The sequence below is a fragment of the Trichechus manatus genome, unplaced genomic scaffold (genome assembly GCF_000243295.1).
Source record: "Trichechus manatus latirostris isolate Lorelei unplaced genomic scaffold, TriManLat1.0 scaffold00052, whole genome shotgun sequence".
Taxonomy (NCBI): domain Eukaryota; kingdom Metazoa; phylum Chordata; class Mammalia; order Sirenia; family Trichechidae; genus Trichechus; species Trichechus manatus.
In genome coordinates, this window is record NW_004443988.1 from 9,893,497 (window position 1) to 9,915,199 (window position 21,703).

A 21,703-nucleotide genomic window follows, 5' to 3' on the forward strand; every position below is an offset into this window, starting at 1 on the left:
ACAGGGACAGTTTAACTTCTTCATTACCAATTTGGATGCCCTTTGTTTCTTTTTCTTGCCTTATTGCTCTAGCTAGAACTTCCAGCACAATGTTAAATAGCAGTGGAGATAAAGGGCATCCTTGTCTTGTTCCTGTTTTCAATGGGAGTGTTTTCAGCCTCTCTCCATTAAGAATGAAGTTGGCTGTTGGTTTTGCACAGATGCCCTTTATTATGTTGAGAAATTTCCCTTCTATACCTATTTTATTGAGAGTTTTTATCAGGAATGGGTATTGGACTTTGTCAAATACTTTTTCTGTGTCAATTGAGATGATCATGTGATTCTTTGCTTTTGTTTATGTGGTGGATTACGTTGATTGATTTTCTAATGTTAAATGATCCTTGCATACCTGGTATGAATCCTACTTGGTCGTGGTGTATTATTTTTTTTATATGATGCTGAATTCTATTTGCTAGAATTTTGTTGAGAATTTTTGCACCTATATTCATGAGAGATATTGGTATGTAATTTTTTTTTTTGGTGTCTTTGCTGGCTTTGTAAAATGAATTCCTTTCCTTTTCTATGTTCTGAAATAGTTTGAGTAGTACTGGTATAAGCTCTTTGAATGTTTGGTAGAATTCTCCAGTGAAGCCATCTGGTCCAGGGCTTTTTTGTCATTGGGAGTTTTTTTTATTACCTTTTCGATCTCTTCTCTTGTTGTGGGTCTGTTCAGATTTTCAGCATCACTTCATGGTAGTTTGGGTAAGTAGTGTGTTTCTAGAAATTTATCCATTTCCTCTAGGTTTCCAAATTTGTTGGAGTATAGTTTTTCATAATACTCTGTTATGATCCTTTTTATTTCAGTCGGGTCTGTTGTAATGTCGCCCATTTCGTTTCTTATTTGGGTTATTTGCATCCTCTCCTGTTTTTCTTTTATCAGTCTGGCCAGGGGTTTGTCAATTATGTTGATCCTTTCAAAGAATCAGCTTTTGGTTTTGTTGATTCTTTCTATTGTTTTTCTATTCTCTATTTCATTTATTTCTGCCTTGATCTTTATTATTTCCTTTCTTCTAGTGACTGTGGGCTTTTTTTGCTGTTCTCTTTCTATCTGCTGGAGTTTTGTAGTTAATGTTTTGATTTTGTCCCTTCTTTTTTGACATGTGCATCTATTGCTATAAATTGTCCACTGAGGACTGCCTTTGCTGTGTCCCAGAGGTTTTGGTATGATGTGTTTACATTCTCATTTGACTCTAGAAATTTTTTGATTCCATCTCTGATTTCTTTTGTTATACAGTGATGTGTAAGCGGAGTGTTATTGAGTTTCCATTTAATTGATTTTTTTCCCTTGCTTTTCCTGTTGTTTATTTCTACCTTGATGCTGTTGTGGTCAGAGAAGATATTTTGTATTATCTCAACATTTTGGATCTTGTTGAGGATTGCTCTGTGGCCTAAGATGTCTGTTCTGGAGAACATTCCATGTGCACTTTGCAGCTATTGGGTGGAGTGTTCTATATATGTCTGTGAGGTCAGGTAGGCTGATTGTGCCCTTTGGGTCTTCTGTATCTTTGCTGAGTTTCTTTCTCGATGTTCTGTGCTTTACTGAGAGTGGTGTGTTGAAGTCTCCTACTATTATTGTGGAAGTGTCAGTTTCTCTTTTCAGTGCTGTTAGAGTTTGTTTTATGTATTTTGGAGCCCTGTCATTGGGTGCTTAGATGTTTATTATGGTTATGACTTCATGATGGATCGTCCCCTTAATCATTATATAGTGTCCTTCTTTGTCTTTTATGGTGGATTTTGTTTTAAAGTCTATTTTATCTGAGATTAGTATTGCCACTCCTGCTCTTTTTTGGTGGCTGTTTGCTTGATATATTTTTTTTCATCCTTTGATTTTTAATAAATTTATGTCTTTGTTTCTAAGGTGTGTCTCTTGTAGACAGCATATTGATGGATCCTGGTTTTTTATCCATTCTGTCACTCTCCATCTATTTATGGGTGCATTTAGGCCTTTTACATTCAGTGTAATTACTGTTAGGTGTGAGCTTATTGCTGTCATTTTGAGGTGGTTTTTTTTTTTTGTGGTGTGGACATTTTCTTTGTTTGCCTCGCTCTCCTGTGCTGAATTCCTTTTGTTTGTGGATTTTTTTTCCACTTCTTTTGTTTTTGTAGGTTTTGTTTTTACTGAGACTTTATATTTTTCTTCTTTATTTTGATGAGTAGGTTTGTTAACTTTCTTTGCGGTTATCTTGAAATTTACCCGTATCTTCCTAGGTTTGAACCAGTATATTATGACCTGATATTACCTTGCCTTCCTCTTCATTAGAACGTTCTATACCTACACTGTTTATCCCCTCTTTTATTGTTCTGATGTTGTTGTCCTTTACAGATTAACCTCTCTGGCTGCCTGTTGTAATTCTTTTGGTTTTGGATAGTCCTTATGAGTTCATTTCCTAGGTTGGTATCTGGCTAATACAATCCTGTGTCCTAGATTCAGCCTTTGATCTGATATTATTTGTTCTCAGATTGAAGGACTCCCTTTAATAAGTCTTGTAAGTTTGGTTTGATTTTTACATAGTCCCTTAATTTCTGTTTATCTGGAAATGACCTAATTTCACCATCATATTTGAAAGAGAGTTTTGCGGAATATATTATTCTTGGCTGGCAATTTTTTTCTTTCAAGGTTTCATATATGTCATCCCATTGCCTTCTTGCCTGCATGGTTTCTGCTGAATAATTCGAGCTTAGTCTTATTTGTTACTCATTCTGTATGTGACTTTTTGTTTTTCTCAAGTTGCTCTCAGGATTCTTAGTTTGTCTTTGGTATTAGCGAGTGTGATTATGATATGCCTTATTGATTTTCTTTTGGGATCTATCCTGTATGGTGTTTGTTGAGCTTCTTGGATGATCAGCTTTTCATCTTTTATGATACTGGGGAGGTTTTCTGTCAGCAGTTCTTCGATGATCCTCTCTGTGTTTTCTGTTTTCTCCTCCTGTTCTGGAACTCTGATCACTTGCAGATTTTTGCTTTTGATTGTGTCCCACATAATTTTAGGGTTTCTTCATTTTTCTTTGTTCTTTTGTCTGATTTTTCCTCAAACAGAGTTGTATCCAAGTGTTTGTCCTCAATTTTTCTTTCCCTGTCTTCCATCATTTGAAACTCTGTCCATTTCTGAAATCTTGTTGTTTATCGTTTGGATTTCTAATTGTGGTTTTTGTATGATTTCTAGTTGTGAATTTGTTTTAGCATTTTGTTCCTGTATTATTTTCTTGAATTCTTCCATTTTTTTGTATTTTCCATGTATTGGTCTCTTTTTTCCTCATTTTTGTGTGTTTTTTCTTCTATTCTTGGATAATTCTGGATATTAGAGATTCGAATTCCCTATCAGGTAGTTCTAGTGCCTTTTCTTCTACTGGAAAGTCATCTGGTGTTTTATGTTGGATGCCTACTGGAACTATCGTGTTCTGTTTTTGTATGTGTTTTGTTATTGTCTGCTGTCTTCGGGCATTCAGTAGTTATTTTCCTCTTTTATTGATTGTAGATTTGTTTGTCTCGTCCTGCTTTTTTGTTTTATTGGGGACCTCTGCATGTATCTCTCCTTGCTCTCTGTTCTCAGTCAGTTTCTTATTCCATTCGGTGCTTGGCTGAGTTCTTTATCTCTTCATTTGATGCTTAGGGTTTCAGGACTGACATGTGACTCTGTTTGACTTAGTTTTTTGGATCTTTGCTGTGGAGGGATGGCATGGTGTTTCTGACTATAGTACCATGTTGCCCAGAAGTGGTTTTAATTTTTTTAGGGAGGAGAAATCAATGTTCTGGAAATGGCAGTGATAGCAAAAAGACATTTTACTGTCTTGGCTAGTGTTAGGTGATAGTGTGGGATAAGTAATAGCATTATATGAGAGTGTTGCAGTGAAGGACTGTCTTCATGAGAGAACTAGGTTTTATGACAGGAAAAAGGTGAAGAAAGCATTTAGACAAAACGGGATATTACTGATGAAAGACCACGAGTATTAGCTGGCACAGTAGAAGGGTTTGGAGGGTGTGGGGAGCTTTGGGCTATTGGGTCAGGTTAGTGGATTTAGAGAACCAGTTGATGGGAGTCTCAGGCATTTTGTAGTGACCAGTAAATGGGAATATAAGGCATGATGGGATTACCTTGTTTTTTTTTTTTTTTTAGTGGGAAGTGGGTAGTCAATTTTAATTATAGTCTTTCCTTGGGATTGATCTATTGGGTGGTTTTTAATGAGGAGGTTGTTATGATGGCCAGGAGGAATGTTCTCATCAGTAAAATATTTATATGTGTGGGCTGCCCTTAATCTGCATTAAAATTATAAATCTGTTGATAAACGTATAAATTTATTGGGAGAAGGTGTCTCAGCAGAAGCACACCTAGCTCTGTAGGCCTCCTTTAAATCCTGCTCATGGTTGTATCATGGTGAGGGAAAGACTTCATTATCAAGAAACTATAGAGCTCTGGAGGCCATGAAGAACTTGAAAAATTGGAAAAGTAAGTGAGGCCAACTTTGTGACTATAGTCCTAAGCTGGGGTGATTCTTTCTCTTTCTGGACAAATCAATATGTTTAATCAAACTCATATTCTCGTTCTTTCTCGTACTCATTTTCTCTCGCTCACGCGCACACGGGCACACGTAGTCACACACATATACATATCTCAGCAAATTGATTTCAGTCTGCTTTTGTCACTTACTATATTGTGACTGTTTTTCTACAATTAAATATTCTTCTATAACATTATTTTCCATGGTTGTAGAGTATTCCATCTTACAGCTTGATGGGAAGACAGTATGGTGTGATGATGTAGAATATGGGTTTTGGAGTCTGACTGTTTGTATGTGAATCAGCTCTTCCACCTACCAGCTATGTGACCTTGGGGAAGTTCTTTCTTGCGCCTCGATTTGTCTTCTGTAGAACGAGGATAATGAAATTCATGTGAGGATTGAGTGTATTGATAAATGTGTAAAGAACCTAGAATAGGGCCTGATTCCCTGTAAGAACTGAACAAATGTTAGGTATTTGCTAGCTATGATGAATATGTAAGAAGCCCTGGTGGCGCAGTGGTTAACGCACTCATCTGTCAACCAAAACGTCAGCGGTTTGAAACCACTAGCCACTCCACAGGATGAAGATGTGGCAGTCTGCTTCCATAAAGATTTACATTCTTGGAAACCCTATAGGACAGTTCTACTCTGTCTTGTAGGGTTGCTATGAGTTGGAATCAACTCGATGGCAGTGGGGTTATGAATATATAAAAATTTATCCTGCCAGTTTCTTATTGACACACACTTAGGGTGCAACCCATTTTTGGTGTATTATTAAAACATTTATTCTGTTTTTAAAACAACGTTCATTGTAGAAGATTGGAAAAAAAAGAAGAAAATAAAAATCACTGTACTTTTTTTCTGTTTAATATTTTCACAGAAATTGGAATATATAGTTATACATTTTGCATTTTTACTTGACATCCAATTATCATTACCCTATATCTTTAAATAGTCTTTGAAAATGTGATTTTTAATGGCTTTGTTTCCTTTGAATTTTTCTAGTTTGATGGGTGAAAATTTCTGAGTTGTTCTAATTCATATTTCTCTGGTTGTGGTGAAATAGAACATGTAAAATGTTTTGTTGTGTTTTTTTTTGTCATCTGGACAATAATGTTAATGTTTTTTGCCCATTAAAAATCAGTATATTAGTTTTTTTAATTTATAAGAGGTTTTAGAAATACATATTTAGGCTATTAAGCCCTTAGATTTATTACAGGTATCTTGCCCAGTTTGTCATTTGCCTTGAACTTCATTTACCATGTTTTGGACATACAATTTTATCTGGCTGAACATAAAAGACTTTCTTTATAATTTCTTATATTGCTTTTCTGCTTAGGTAGTCCTTCCTAATCTAATGATCAGTTATAAGTTATATATTTTTTTCTTCTGATTGTTTTAATCTTTTTACTCTTAATTATTTAATCCGTTTGGAATTGATTTGATATGTGACATGAGGTTAAGATCTAATTTAATTCTAATTTTCCTCTAAGAGCTAACTTTTGCATCTGCTGAGCAGGCTACAGGCGGGATCAAAAGCTGTTTGCAGCATACAGGGCAGATGTAAATCAGATTTATTGGAAATACTTAGAGAAAGATTGTTGACAGATGCATGTGGTCCACCAAGCTCTCATCATCCCAAAGACAGGCAGACTTGATTAGGACAAAACTGGATGCCCAGGGGTATTGATCCAGAAGGACACTGCCCCTGTCCACCTTTACATAGTTAAAGGCAAGTTGGGTCAGGGATCATGTGTTGGATTATGTAAAAATAGGAGTAGCCTTCCTGCAAGCCAGCTCAGTACTCTGAGCCACACCACTGCTAAGCTACTTAAGGTGGGGGGGGGGTAGGGGTGTGAGGGAGAGATGGGGAAACCCTTGGCTATACAGAAGCCAAACAGTTTGTCTCTTCTCAGCAGCAGTTTTCTTTCTCTCTTTCTAAATCTATCATTTTTCTTTTGGCTATGGTTCTTTCTTTAATATAAATTAAGCTCTTATAGATCAGGCTGTGTTTTAGGATTGTCTGCTTTGATCCATTGATCTTTTAATTCTGGCAAATATTAGATTATTTAAATTGTTGAGATTTTATAATAAATTGTAATACTTGGTGGTATAATTGTTTTTAAATATTTTTCAAATTTTGTATTCATGTAACAAAACCCCAAACTCTCCTGGCTTACCTTTCCTTGCCCCTGAGTTCTGCTTTTCAGAGGCAAGAACTTTTTCAACTCCTTTAGCTATATCTTCTAATATTAATATCCATATTTGTAAATAAAATATTTATATGACTCTTTCTTAATTTTTCCAATTTTAGACATCTGTTGACTTCCTAAGGAGCCCTGGTGGCACAGTGGTTAAATGCTTGGCTACTAACTGAAAGGTTGGTGGTTCAAACCCACCAGCTGTTCCACTGGAGAAAGATGTGGCAGTCTGCTCCCGTAAAGATTTACAGCCTTGGAAACCTATGAGTGCAGTTCTACTCTGCCCTACAGGGTTGCTATGAGTCGAAACTGACTCAATGGCAACAGGTTTTTTTTTTTTTTTTTGTATTGACTTCCTACTATAAGGAGAAAGATTTAGTGTTTTTGCTATTCTAAGTCAATTTCTTTCTTGGTTTACTCACTTGTCTTGGTGGAGCACATCCTTCAGTAGCTTTCTGACTCATTTTTTTTTTAGGGTGATACCAACCTCATGGAGCCCTGATGGTGCAGTGGTTAAGAGTTCAGCTGCTAACCAGAAGGTTGGCAGTTCGAATCCACCAGCTGCTCTTTGGAAACCCTATGGGGCAGTTCTACTCTGTCCTATAGTTTGGGTATGAGTTGGAATCAACTCGATGGCAACGAGTTTGGTGGGTTTTTGCCAACCTCATAGAATGAATTAGGAAGTGTTACCTTCCTCTCTATTTTGGAAGAGTTTGAGAAGATTGGTGCTAATTCTTCTTTAAATATTGGGTGGAATTCACCAATGAAGCCATCTGGTCCCAGACTTTTCTTTGTTGGGATGTTTTTGATTTCTCTTTCCATCTCTTCCTTTGTTAAAGTCTGTTGAGATTTTCTATGTTTTCTTGAGTTAATTTAGGTAGTTTGTGTGTTTCTAGGAATTTATCCATTTCACTTAAGTTATCTAGTTTGTTGATATACAATTGTTCATAGTATTCTCTTATAATCCTTTTAATTTCTATAAGATCAGTAGTAAGGTGACCACTTTCATTTCTGATTTTAATTACTTGTGTCTTTTCTCGTTTTTTCTTTGTCAGTATAGCTAGGGATTTGCCAATTTTGTTGATCTTTTTAAAAAAACTTTTGGTTTTGTTGATTTCCTCTATTATTTTTCTGTTCTTTATTTGGTTTATCTCTGTTCTAATCTTTACACTTCCATCGTTGTGGTTGCTTTGAACTTTGTTTCTTCCTCCTTTTCTAGTTGGTCAAGTTGTGAAGTTAAATTATTGATTTGAACTCTTTCCTCTTTTTTTTTGGTGTGGAACCCAGGAATGAAGCATCTTTCTACTTTTTTTTTTTTTTTTTTAGTGTAGGCGTTTACAGCTATGTATTTCCCTCTGAGTACTGCCTTCACTGCATCCCATAGATTGTAGCATGTTGTGCATTCATTCTCACTTGTCTCTTATTTCCTAATTTCCCTTGTGGTTTCTTCCTTGACCAGTTGGTTGTTTAATAGTGTGTTGTTTAATATCCACAGTTTTATGAAATTTCAGTTTTCCTTCTACTGTTGATAGATACTGTCTACTATCGACAGAGATACTTTGTATGATTTCAGTCTTTTTAAGTTTATTGAGGCTTGTTTTGTGACCTAACATATGGTCTATCCTAGAGAATAATCCACGTGCACTGGAGAAAAATGTATATCCTGCTGTTGTTGGGTGAAGTGTTCTATAAATGTCTGTTAGAGCTCGTTGGTTGATAATGTCATTTAGGTCCTATGTCCTTGTTGGTCTTCAGTCTGAATATTCGAGGCATTGTTGAAAGTGATGTGTTGAAGTCTCCAATTGTTATTGTATAGCCGTTTATTTCTCCCTTCAGTTCTCTCAGTGTTTACTTCACATATTTTGAGGCTCTGCTATTAGGTGCATGTATTTTTCTGTTATCTCTTCTTGGTTAATCGATTCATTAATCATTATATAATGTCTTTTGTCTCTTATAACAGATTTTGACTTAAAATCTATTTTGTCTGATATGAATACAGCGATTTTAGCTCTCTTGGTTTCTATTTATGTGTAGTATTTTTTTCCATCCTTTCACTTTCAACCTATTTTGTCTTTTGGTTTAAAATGGGTTTTTTATAGAAAACATATATTTGGGTCATGTTTTCTTATCCATTCCTCCAGTCTGTGTCTTTTGACTGGAGAATTCAGTTCATTCACATTTAAAATAATTACCAGTGAAGAGACTTATACCTGACATTTTGCGTTTGTTTGTTTCTGTGTGTCTTATAAACACTTTTTGTTCCTTATTTCCTTAATTATTGCACTTTTTTGTGTGTGAGTTGATTTTTGTGTTGAATAATTTGATTCCCTTCTCATTTCAATTTTTTAATATTTCTAAAGAAAATTTCATTGTGGTTTCCATGGGGATTACGTTTAGTATCCTAAATTTGTATCAGTATTGATTTGCATTGATACCAACTTAATTTCATTAATATACAAAAACTCTGTTCCTATACTACTTCCTGACCCTTTATGTTGATGATGTCACAAATTATATTTCATACATTATATACTGAGTCCTATAATTATTTATACTTTTGTTTTTTATATCATATAACCAAAATGCATTGCTGTCGAGTTGATTCTGACTCATAGAGTAGAACTGCCCCATAGGGTTTCCAAGGAGCAGCTGGTGATTTGAACTGCCGACCTGTTGGTTATAACTATATATGTTATGTTCTCTATGATGTAACGGAGCACTATCATGGCTCCTTTATATCACAGAGAACATAACATACATGGTTTCAAACCAAAAATACAGAAAAACTGGCCTTTATATTCCCCCTTCAAATTACCTTAAATGAAAGTCTTTATTTCTTCATACAACTTCAAGTTACTATCTAGTAGCCTCACCTTTCAAACTTCAGAGTCCCTTTAGCATTTCATTTAGGGCTGATCTGGTAGTAATGAACTCACTCAGCTTTTGTTTGTCTGGGAATGTCTTAATTTCACCCTCTTTTTTTTTTTTTTAAGGTTTTATTTTTTTTTTCTTGTACTTTAGATGAAGGTTTATAGAACAAGTAGTTTCTCATTAAAGAGTTAGTACACATATCATTTTATGACATTGGTTAACAACCCCATGACATGTGAACACTCTCCCTTGTCGACCTTGGGTTCCCTGTTACTAGCTTTTCTATCCTCTCCTGCCTTCTAGTCCTTGTCCCTGGGCTGTCACTCCCCAGTAGTCTAGTTTTATTTTATGGGGCTGTCTAATCTTTGGCTGAACGGTGAACCTCAGGAGTAACTTCATTACTGAGCTAAAAGGGTGTCTGGGGGCCATACTCTCAGGGTTTCTCCAGGCTCTTTCAGGCCAGTAAGTCTCGACTTTTTCTGTGAGTTAGAATTTTTTCTACATTTTTCTCCAGCTCTGTTCGGGACCCTCTGTTGTGATCCCTGTCAAAGCAGTCAGTGGTGGTAGCCAGCCACCGTCAAGTTGTATTGAACTCAGTCTGGTGGAGGCCGTGGTAGTTGTGGTCCATTAGTCCTTTGGACTAATCTTTCCCTTGTATCTTGTTTTCTTCATTCTCCCTTGCTCCTGAAGGGGTGAGACCAGTGGAGTGTCTTAGATGGCTGCCCACAGGCTTTTGAGACCCCAGACACTGCTCACCAAGTTAGAATGTAAGAACATTTTCTTTATAAACTATGTTATGCCAGTTGAGCTACATGTTCCTTAAGACCACGGTCCCCACAGCCCCTCCGCCCAGCAGTTTGGTCTCTCAGAGAGTTTGGACGTGTCTGTGGAGTTTCCATGACCTTTCCTTGTACAGGTTGTGCTGTCTTCCCCAGTATTGTGCATTGTCTTACCTTTCACCAAAGTTAGCACTTATCTGTTGTCTATTTAGTATTCCCCCACCACCCCTCCCATCCCTCGTAATCATCAAAGATTGTTTCTTTTTGTGTGTAAACCTTTTCATGAATTTTTACAGTAGTGGTCTCATACAATATTTGTTCTTTTGTGATTGACTTATTTCATTCAGCATAATGTCCTCCAATTTCATCCACGTTATGAGATGCTTCACAGATTCAGCATTGTTCTTTTTTATTGTGTAATACTCCATTGTGTGAGTGTACCATAGTTTGTTTATCCATTCATCTGTTGATGGGCATCTAGGTTGTTTCCATCTTTCTGCTATTGTGAACAGTGCTGCAGTGAACACGGGTGTGGTATGTCTATTCATGTGACGGCTCTTATTTCTCTAGGATATCGTCCTAGGAGTGGGATTGCTGGATCATATGGTATTTCTATTTCTAGCTTTCTAAGGAAGCACCATATCGTTTTCCAAAATAGTTGTCATTTTGCATTCCCACCAGCAGTGTATAAGAGTTCTGATCTCCCTGCAGCCTCTCCAACATTTGTTATTTCCAGTTTTTTTGATTTGTGCCAGTAATACTGGGGTGAGATGGTATCTCATTGTGGTTCTGATTTGCGTTTCTCTAATGGCTAGTGATCGCAAGCATTTCCTCATGTGTCTTTTGGCCGCTTGAATGTCTTCTTTGGTGAAGTGTCTGTTCATTTCCTTTGCTCATTTTTTAATTGGATTATTTGTCCTTTTGTTGTAGAGTTGTTGGATTTTCTTATAGATTTTAGAGATTAGACCTTTGTCTGACTCGTAATGTCCCAAAATTTTTTCCCGGTCTGTAGGTTCTCTTTTTAGGTTTTTGGTGAAGTCTTTTGATGAGCATAAGTGTTTAATTTTTAGAAGATCCCAGTAGTCTAGCTTATCTTCTGGAGTTTGTGTGTTGTTGGTTATGGTTTGTATCCTGTTAATGCAGTGTATTAGGGCCTCTAGCATTGATCCTGTTTTTTCTTCTGTGAACTTTATAGTTTTGGGCTTTATATTTAGGTCCTTGATCCATTGTGAGTTAGTTTTTGTGTATGGTGTGAGGTATGGGTCCTGTTTCATTTTTTTACAGATGGACATCCAGTTTTGCCAGCACCGTTTGTTAAAAAGACTTTCTGTTCCCCATTTGATGGACTTTGTCGAAGATCAGGTCACTGTAGGTGGATGGATTTACATCTGGGTTCTCAATTCTGTTCCATTGGTCAGTGTATCTGTCATTCTACCAGTACCAGGCTGTTTTGAGTACTGGAGCTGTACAGTAGGTTCTGAGGTCAGGTAGTGTGAGTCTTCCTACTTTATTCTTCTTTTTCAGTAGTGCTTTACTTATTTGGGGCTTCTTCCCTTTCCATATAAAGCTAATGATTAGTTTTTCCATCTCTTTAAAGAATATTGTTGGTATGTGGATCAGGATTGCATTGTATTTGTAAATTGGTTTGGATAGAATTGTCATTTTCACAATGTTGAGTCTACCTATCCGTAAGCATGGTATGTTTTTCCATTTATGTAGATCCCTTTGGGTTTCTTGCAGTAGTGTTTTGTAGTTTTCTTTGTATAGGTCTTCACATCCCTGGTTAAATTTATTCCTAAGTATTTAATTTTTTTAAGGGGTATTATAAATAGTATTGTTTTCCTGATTTCCTTTTCATTGTTCTCTTTATTGGTGTATAGGAATCCAACTGATTTTTGTATGTTTATCTTGTATCCTGCTACTCCGCTGAGTCTTTCTGTTAGTTCCAGTAGTTTTCTCGTGGAGTCTTTAGAGTTTTCTAGGTATAATATCATATCATCCACAAATAGGGACAGTTTAACTTCTTCATTATCAATTTGGATGCCTTTTATTTCTTTTTCTTGCCTTATTGCTCTTATGGGAACTTCCAGCACAATGTTAAATTACCCTCATTTTTGAAGGACAGTTTTGCCAGGTATAGAATTCTTGGATGACAGTTTTTTTCCTTCAACACTTTGAATATATTATCCCATTGCCTTCTAGTCTCCATGATTTCTGAGGAGAAATTGACACCTCATCTTATTATGGCTCCCTGGTTTCTGACAGTTTGCTTCTGCCTTGCTGCTTTCAAGATTTTCTCTCTTTCTTTGGTTTTTGATAGTTTGATTATATGTCTTGGTGTGGATCTCCTTGGATTTATCTTACTTGGAGTTCATTTAGTTTCTCATATGTGAAAATTTATGTCTTTAGTCAAATTTGGGAAGTTTTGGGGCATTATTTATTCAAATATTCTTTCTGCCCCTTTCTCATTCTCCTTTCCTTCTGGGATTCCTTTATATTGGTCTTCCAAACTCCTGTTAATGTTGATATTTTGACCTCCTCCCATGAATCATGAATGTTCTTAGTGGCATTTAGAATGGTGAATCCTTTCCAGAAGGTTTTCAGTTTACTTTGCCAAGATCCATCAGAGGAATCACTCTCTATGGCAGCTATAGCCTTACAAAATGTATTTCTTAAATAATAAGACTTGAAAGTTGAAATTACTCCTTGATCCATAGGCTGTAGAATGGATGTTGTATTAGCAGCATGAAAACAACATTAGTCTCCTTGTACATCTCCATCAGAGCTCTTAGGTGACCAGGTGCATTGTTAATGAGCAGTCTTATATTTTGAGAGGAATCTTTTTCTCTGAGCAGTAGGTCTCAGCAGTGGGCTTAAAATATTCAGTAAACCATGTTGTAGATAGATGTGCTGTTATCCAGGCTTTGTTGTTCCATTTGTAGAGCACAGGCAGGATAGATTTAGCATAATTTTCTTTTTTTTTGTAATTGTGCTTTAAGTGAAAGTTTACAGTTCAAGTCAGTTTATCATACAAAAATTTATACACACATTGCTATGTGATGCTAGCTGCTCTCCTTAAAATGTGACAGCACACTCTCCTTTCCACCCTGGATTTCTTGTGTCCATTCAACCAACTTCTGTCCCTTTTTGCCTTCTCATCTCAGCTCCAGACAGAAGCTGCCCATTTAGTCTCATGTATCTACTTAAGCTAAGAAGCACTCTCTTCACGAATATCATTTTATGCTACCAGTCTGATCTTTGTCTAAGGAGTTGGCTTTGGGAATGTTTCAGTTCTGAGCTAACAGAGAGTCTAGGGGCCATGTCTTCCAGGGTCCCTCCAGTCTCAGTCAGACCATTAAGTCTGGTCTTTTTACTAGAATTTGAGTTCTGCACCTTAGTTTTCTCCCGCTGTCAGGGACTCTGTTGCGTTCCTTGTTAGGGCGGTCATTGGTGGCAGCTGGGCACCATCTAGTTCTTCTGGTCTCAGGCTGATGGAGTCTCTGGTTTATGTGGCCCTTTCTGTCTCTTGGGCTAATATTTTCCCTGTGTCTTTGGAGTTCTTCATTCTCCTTCACTCTAGGTGGGTTGGGACCAATTGATGCATCTTAGAAGGCCACTTGCTAGCTTTTAAGACCTCAGATGCCACTCACCAAAGTGGGTTGCAGAACATTTTCTTAATAAACTTTGTTATACCAGTTAACCTAGCTGTCCCCTGAAACCACGATCTCAGACCCCCGTCCCTGCTACTCTGTCCCTCGAAGTGTTTGGTTGTGTTTAGGAAACTTCTTAGCTTTTGGTTTAGTCAAGTTGAGATTTAGCATAATTCTTAAGGGCCCCAGCATTTTCAGAATGGCAAATGAGCATTAACTTCAACCTAAAATCATCAGCTGCATTAGCCCCTAACAAGAGAATCAGCCTGTCCTTTGAAGCTTTGAAGCCAGGCATTGATTTCTCCCCTCTAGCCATGAAAGTCCTAGATGGCATCTTTTTCAGTATAAGGGTGTTTTGTTAACATTGAAAATCTGTTGTTTAGTTTAGCCTCCTTCATCACTTATCTTAGCTAGATCTTCTGGATAACTTGCTGCAGCTTCTATATCAGCACTTGGTGCTTCACCTGGCACTTTTATGTTATGGAGATGGCTTCTTTCCTTAAAGCTCATGAATCAACCTCTGCTAGCTTCAAACTTTTCTTCTGCAGCTTCCTCACCTCTCTCAGCCTTCAAGGAACTGAAGAGAGTTAGAGCCTTGCTCTGGATTAGGCTTTGGCTTAAGGGAATGTTGTGGCTGGTTTGATCTTCTATCCAGACCACTAAAACTTTCTCCATATCAGCAGCAAAGCTGTTTCGCTTTCTTACCATTCGTATGTTCACTGGAGTAGTACTTTCAGTTTCCTTCAAGAACTTTTCCTTTGCATTCACAACTTGGTTAAATGTTTGATGTGAGAGGTCTAGCTTTTGGCCTGTCTTGGCTTTTGACATGCGTTCCTCACTAAGCTTAATCATTTCTAGCTTTTGATTTAAAGTGAGAGATGTGGGACTCTTCCTTTCACTTGAACATTTAAAGGCCATTGCAGGTTATTAATTGGCCTAATTTCAGTATTGTCATGTCTCAGGGAATAGGGAGGCAAGAGGAGAGGGAGAGAGACAGGGGAAGGTCTGGTAGGTGGAGCAGTCAGACACACACAATATTTATCAATTAAGTTCACTGTCTTATGTGGATGTGGTTTGTAGTGCCCCCAAACAGTTACAATATTAACATCAAAAGATCACTGATAACAAATCACCATATCAGATGTAATAATAATGAAAAGGTTTGAAATATTATAAGAATTACCAAAATGAGACACAAAGTGAGCAAATGCTGTTGGAAAAATGGCGCCAATAGACTTGCTTGACGCAGGTTTGCCACAAACCTTCAGTTGGTAAAAAACACAGTATCTACGAAGTGCAGTGAAGCGAAGTGCGATAAAATGAGGTATGCCTGTACTTTAATTTCACCAGTTCCCCAAGGAAATTCTCTTACTGGAGTCTTGACCCTGGCTTCTCAATCACTTTTTTTTGTCCCAAGTGGCCACACAGACCCCTCCATTTACCTTACAGCACCTCTGGCTGTGCCTGGTGCTCCTCTGCCCTGAGAATTCTCCAAGATGGATGAAACAGAGACAAGTGCTTTTTGTTTGTCCTTTAGGAAGCCACTTACCTGATTTAAACAGGCAGACACCATACTCTGTTAATAAATGTGCTCTGCTCACTCCAGACCAGGAATCAAGATCCCAAGCTGGAAACGTGGCTGCTGTTTCAAGCCAGCTGCTGGGCGGGCGTGGGGGTGGTGCCCAAGCCAGTATCAAAGAAGGCCTCAGAGCATTATGCTGTCTGGCAAGCCTTCACCTGGCTCCTTCACCAGAGTTCTAACAGGGCTGGTGCTGTCACTTTCTGCCTTTCTTCTTTTTCCTGTAGGAGTATGGGAGTGTGGGGTTCCTTACTCTGTCGTCTTGTTTCTGGTATTTGGTATTGTCTCCGTCTTCTGTTTTTGACTTTTTCCCCTTTCTCTGGAAGCCTTTATTATTTTTTCTCCTTTTTTTTCATTTTCATTTTCCTTTAGAGTTTATACCATTTTTATTCTTTACTGATATTTTATTGGGTTCTGGGAAGAATTGGAGTTAAAAACACATGTTTATCTGGGAATTTATTACTTTTCTATTTTAAAACTATTCTCCATTGTTTGTTTATTTTTAGTTAAATCTTACAATTATATGTTATGATCTGAGAAGAATCCCATCAGTACTTTGATTAGCATGAGAAATTGAACAGCATGCTAACCTGTATACTATGCACATTTCAGGCTTTGGTTGTATCCAATCATTGATTTAAATTTCAGTTTTTGTTTTCCCAAATTATATGATTAATTAAAACAATGAGAAGAGTGAGAACTATGGGAGTGAGGTTTCACATGTTACAGAAATTTTTTCAAATCATAAAATTAAATGTTTAAATCTGTTTTAAAAAACAAATATACTTTATCATATGGAAATTTTCTGGTAAGACTTTCAAAGAGAAACCACATATTTTCCCTCAGATTAAAAAAAAAATTATTGAATAACATCATTATGGCATTAATGATACAAATTAAATAAATTAGAAAAAAAACTTCATAGTCCTACTATTCTCATAAATGTTTTAATTTTCAACATTTTTCCAGTCCTTTCTATATCCACACATACAATTTTTCCACAAATGTATTCATAATATAATCAAATATAACTTAATTTTCATTTTCTTTATTTACATTTCACATTTTTCTATATTACTACATAATCTTTATTGTTTTAATGATGATGTAATAGTTTATAGATGCAGTTAACTCATTCATCCTATTGCTGAACAATTATGTTTTCTCTTTTGAGTAATATTGCAATGATGACATAATCAGGTATGCAGTCTTTTCTATTTGAATTATTATGATGCATTTCCAGAAGTATAATTGAATAATACAGCCAGTTTTTTTTGGGCTCTTGAGTTCTATTTTTTTCCTTATAATGTACAATTGTAACTTTGTAACTTTTGTGTATACCCCTAAGTATTTCCATGTAGTTTATATAAAGTAGACTTGGTCAGGATTTTCATCTTCTAGAAAGATTGTACCCATTTATGTTCCCAGAGTACAAGGTGATTTCTTTCTTCAAACCCTTGGTGTCAGTGGATATAGTCTTCTTCAAGCTCTATAGTGATGTGTGCATGTTTGGCAAGGAAAAGAATTTAGAGAAAAGAATAGGAAGCCAAGGGAAATCTCGTAGATAGGAGAGAAGAAGAAGAGAGAACATTGTGGATAAGTCAAAAAAAGAGGTAGTATAGAGTCCAAGAAAGGAAAGAATTTCAAGACTAGCAGAAAAGTAGTGTAGTTGGCACTTTGTAGCTATTAACAAAGCAGTTTTTTGTAGAGTCTTGAGCATTTATATTCTGCTTTAAAACAAATTTTTTTAATGTATTATTACACTTTTGTCATAATGTGTCTTTGTTAGGATTTAATATACATATTATGATTAATTTATTTTCCCTTTTTAAATGTTTAAGGCAGATCATCTTGGTGTTGATAGTTCATATTCACTGTCTCTAATGTCTGTGCAAACTTACGTATGCTGGCTGGTGTATTGCCTTGATAGACCCTTTTTTTAGTAGAATTTTATAGTCCTAACCACCTACCTGTAGGCATCCCCTCTTCTACCCTCCACATCCCTTTCATCGCTAACACACATCACGCTCTTTTTGATTGTTATGGGCTGAGGCTTTTTGGGAAGATTATATTTTATGCTCAGAAAGGTCAATTACTTCCCTCTATGTGTAAAGAACCGTAACTAGGTGTAGTCAGGGAATGCAAACATAAATACAATTTGACTTTTGTCTTCAAGAGGTATACAGTCTAGAAGAGAGATAAGACATGAACATAAAAAGCTGTAATGTGGGAAAAATGTAAGTCCTAAAGGAGATATTTTTATACGGTACAATGCACTATTATTTGACAATAGCTAAGTCAAAAATAATAATAGAAAACTGCTACCCTTACTCATTTCTCTTTTTCCTGAATTCCACTTAACACCTGATTATGTATCTCTTAACATGGTTCTTAAATAATTGTGTGTGTATGTTGACAACTAGATTGTAAGCACTTTGAGTGTAAGTACTGTGTCTTTTTTCTTTATCACTCACTGTAGGACACATTAAAACAACAACAACAACAACAAAAAACAAAACAGACCTGTTGCTGTCGAGTTGATTCCAACTCATAGTGACCCTATAGGACAGAGTAGAACTGCCTCATAGGGTTTCCAAGGAGCAGCTGGTGGATTCAAACTGCCAACTTTTTGGTTAGCAGTCAAGCTCCTAACCACTGCACCACCAGGGCTACACAGGACATGTAGTCAGTAAAAAAGAACTTTAAGATTTATATTACTAAATAGTTGTACTTGCCTTTTTATTTGAAATGCTTTTAGTTGCTTAACCTTAACTAAAATTCTACATTTTTCCTTAGGTATTTTTGCACCTCTTTCAAAGATAAGTAAAGCAAAAGACCGAAGGAAGAATATGATACACACTTCTTCTACAAAAGCTGTACCTCTCATCAGGTCCCAGAAAATTGATGTAGCCCATGTAACGTCAAAAGTAAATACTGGTAGGTCACGCCAGAAAGTTAACTATCTTCTTCAGTATTTTGATTTTATTTGTGAAACTTCTGTGTTTAGATTACTTTACTCTCATTTTGTTAGCTAACTATGAAACCTGAATTTAATGAAACCTGCATCTTATGGTTTTTAAACCTCAGTCATGGTTTATGATTTCAATTCCTAACAAGAGTATTTCAGATTTGTCTCTTCTTTTCCTTTCCTACTGTCTCCATACCTTTATCACCCCATAATCTAACTTCAGAGCTGGATTTTATATCTCCAGTAAATGTTTATGAAGCACAACTAGCTTTGTGTCTCTCACCTACTAAAGGATCTTTAGTGACGTCTTATCAGAAAAACATTCCTACTCTTGAAACTAGCATTCAGAGTCCTCTGTAATCCAGCCCCTCTTTCTGTTTGATGGAGCCTCTTAAACTGCTTCTGTAGTTGAACTGTATTTGTTACATCTCTTTGCTGCCCTTTGCGTACATTGTTCTCATGCCTCCCTTCATTCTGTGTCTCATGCTGTTTCTGTTTGTCTCATGCTGTTTCTCTAAGTGCAATAATTTGACTTAATTTGACTTCTGCCATTTGAAGACCTAGATATTCTTTACCTCCTTACTCAGATCCTGTTTCTCAAAGAAAACTTTCCTGGTGACCCCAGCTCACTTCAGTTTCGTTCTCTTAAGTTTGTATGCACTTATCCGTACTACTCAATTGTTAATTGTTATCTTGAGTTATGTCCTCTGATTGCTATATTTATGTAAATCTTTTTTTTCCTTTTTTTATTGTTGTAGTTTAAATGAAGTTTACATTTCAAGTTAGTCTCTCATACAAAAATTTATACATACATTGTTATGTGACTCTAATTGCTCTCCCCATACTGTGACAGCACACTCCTCCTTTCCACCCCTGATTCCCCATGTCCATTCAACCAGCTCCTAACCCTCTCTGCCTTCCCATCTCACCTCCAGACAGAAGCTGCCCGTTTAGTCTCTTGTATCTACTTGAGCTAAGAGGCACACTTCTCACGAGTATCACTTTATGTCCCACAGTCCAGTCCAATCCCTGTCTGAAGAGTTGGCCTCAGAAATTCTTTTAGTTCTGGGCTGAGAGAGAATCCAGCGGCCATGCTTTCTGGGGTTCCTCCAGTCTCAGTCAGACCATTAAGTCTGGTCTTCTCACTAGAATTTGAGTTCTGCACCCCACCTTTCTCCTGCTCCATCCAGGGCTCTCTGTTGTGTTCCCTGTCAGGGCAGTCATTGGTGGTGGTAGCCGGGCACCATCTAGTTCTTCTGGTCTCAGGCTGATGAAGTCTCTGGTTTATGTGGCCCTTTCTGTCTCTTGGGCTAATATTTTCCTTGTGTCTTTGGTGTTCTTCATTCTCCTTTACTCCAAGTGGGTTGGGACCAATTGATGCATCTTAGATGGCCGCTTGCAAGCTTTTAAGACCCCAGATGCCACTCACCAAAGTAGGATGCAGAACATTTTCTTAATAAGCTTTGTTATGCCAATTGACCTAGATGTCCCCTGAAACCATGGTCCCCAGACCCCTACCCCTGCTACTCTGTTCCTCAAAATGTTTGTTTGTATTCAGGAAACTTCTTAGCTTTTAGTTTAGTCCAGTTGTGCTGACTTCCCCTGTAGTGTGCACTGTCCTTCCCTCCACCTAAGATAATTGTTATCTACTATCTAGTGAGTAAATAACCCTCACTCTCCCTCCCGACCCCTGTAATCATAAAAGAATGTTTTCTTCTTTGTTTAAACCTAAGTGGTCTTATACACTATTTCTCCTTCTGTGACTGACTAAATTCACTCAGCTTAATGACCTCTAGATTCCTCCATGTGATAAGATGTTTCACGGCTTCATCGTTGTTCTTTATCGTTGCATAGTATTCCATTGCGTGGATGTACCATAATTTGTTTATCCATTCGTCCGTTGATGGGCACCTAGGTTGTTTCCAGGTTTTTGCTATTGTGAACAGTGCTGCAGTGAACATGGGTGTGCATATATCAATTTGTGTGATGGCTCTTATTTCTCTAGAATATATTCCAAGGAGTGGGATTGCTGGATCGTATGGTACTTCTATTTCTAGCTTTTTAAGAAGTGCCAAATCGATTTCCAAAGTGGTTGTACCATTTTACATTCCAACCAACGGTGTATAAGTGTTCCAGTCTCTCCACAACCTCTCCAGCATTTATTATTTTGTGTTTTTTAGATTAATACTAGCCTTGTTGGGGCAAGATGATATCTCATTATAGTTTTCATCTGCATTTCTCTAACGGCTAATGATTGTGAGCATATCTTCATGTGTTTGTTAGCCACCTGAATATCTTCTTTGGCAAAGTGCCTGTTCATATCCTTTGCCCATTTTTTAATTGGGTTATTTGTCTTTTTGTTGTTAAGGGTTTGCAGTATCTTGTAGATTTTAGAGATTAGATGCTAATCAGATTTGTCATAGCCAAAAAATTTTTTCCCAGTCTGTAGGTTGTCTTTTGACTCTTTTGGTGAAGTCTTATGATGAGCATAAGAGTTTGATTTTAGGAGCTCTCTTCTGGTGCTTGTACATTGTTACTTATGGTTCTTATTGTGTTTATGCCATGTATTAGGGCTCCTAGCATTGTCCCTATTTTTTTTCTGTGATCTTTATCGTTTTCAATTTTATATTTAAGTCTTCGATCCATTTTGAGTTAGTTTTTGTGCATGGTGTGAGGTATGGGTCTCGTTCCAGTTTTTTGCAGATGGATATCCAGTTAAGCCAGCACCGTTTGTTAAAGAGACTGTCTTTTCCCCAATTACTGTACTTCGGGCCTTTGTGAAATATCAGCTGCTCATAGGTGGATGAATTTATGTCTGGATTCTTAATTCTGTTCCATTGGTCTGTGTATCTGTTGTACCATTACCAGGCTGTTTTGACTACTGTGGTGGTATAATAGGTTCTAAAATCAGGTTCTAAAATCCCACTTTGTTCTTCTTCTTGAGTAATGCTTTATTTATCCAGGGCCTCTTCCCTTTCCATATGAAGTTGGTGATTTGTTTCTCCATCTCATTAAAAAATGCTGTTGGAATTTTGATCGGGATTGTATTGTATCTGTAGATCGCTTTGGGAAGAATTGACATTTTCACAATGTTGAGTCTACCTATCCATGAGCAAGGT

At 37.0% G+C, this 21,703-nt stretch overlaps 1 protein-coding gene across 2 annotated transcripts in view; it reads left to right on the top strand.

Moving 5' to 3' along the window:
• Positions 1-21,703, top strand: part of CLIP4 (CAP-Gly domain containing linker protein family member 4) — a 135,709-nt gene that overhangs the window by 33,818 nt on the left and 80,188 nt on the right. For both annotated transcript variants that reach the window (XM_004377647.2, XM_023732454.1), the window contains one exon: positions 18,413-18,553. In XM_004377647.2, the coding sequence (XP_004377704.1) occupies positions 18,413-18,553 (141 nt within the window). The remainder of the gene's footprint in view (positions 1-18,412; positions 18,554-21,703) is intronic.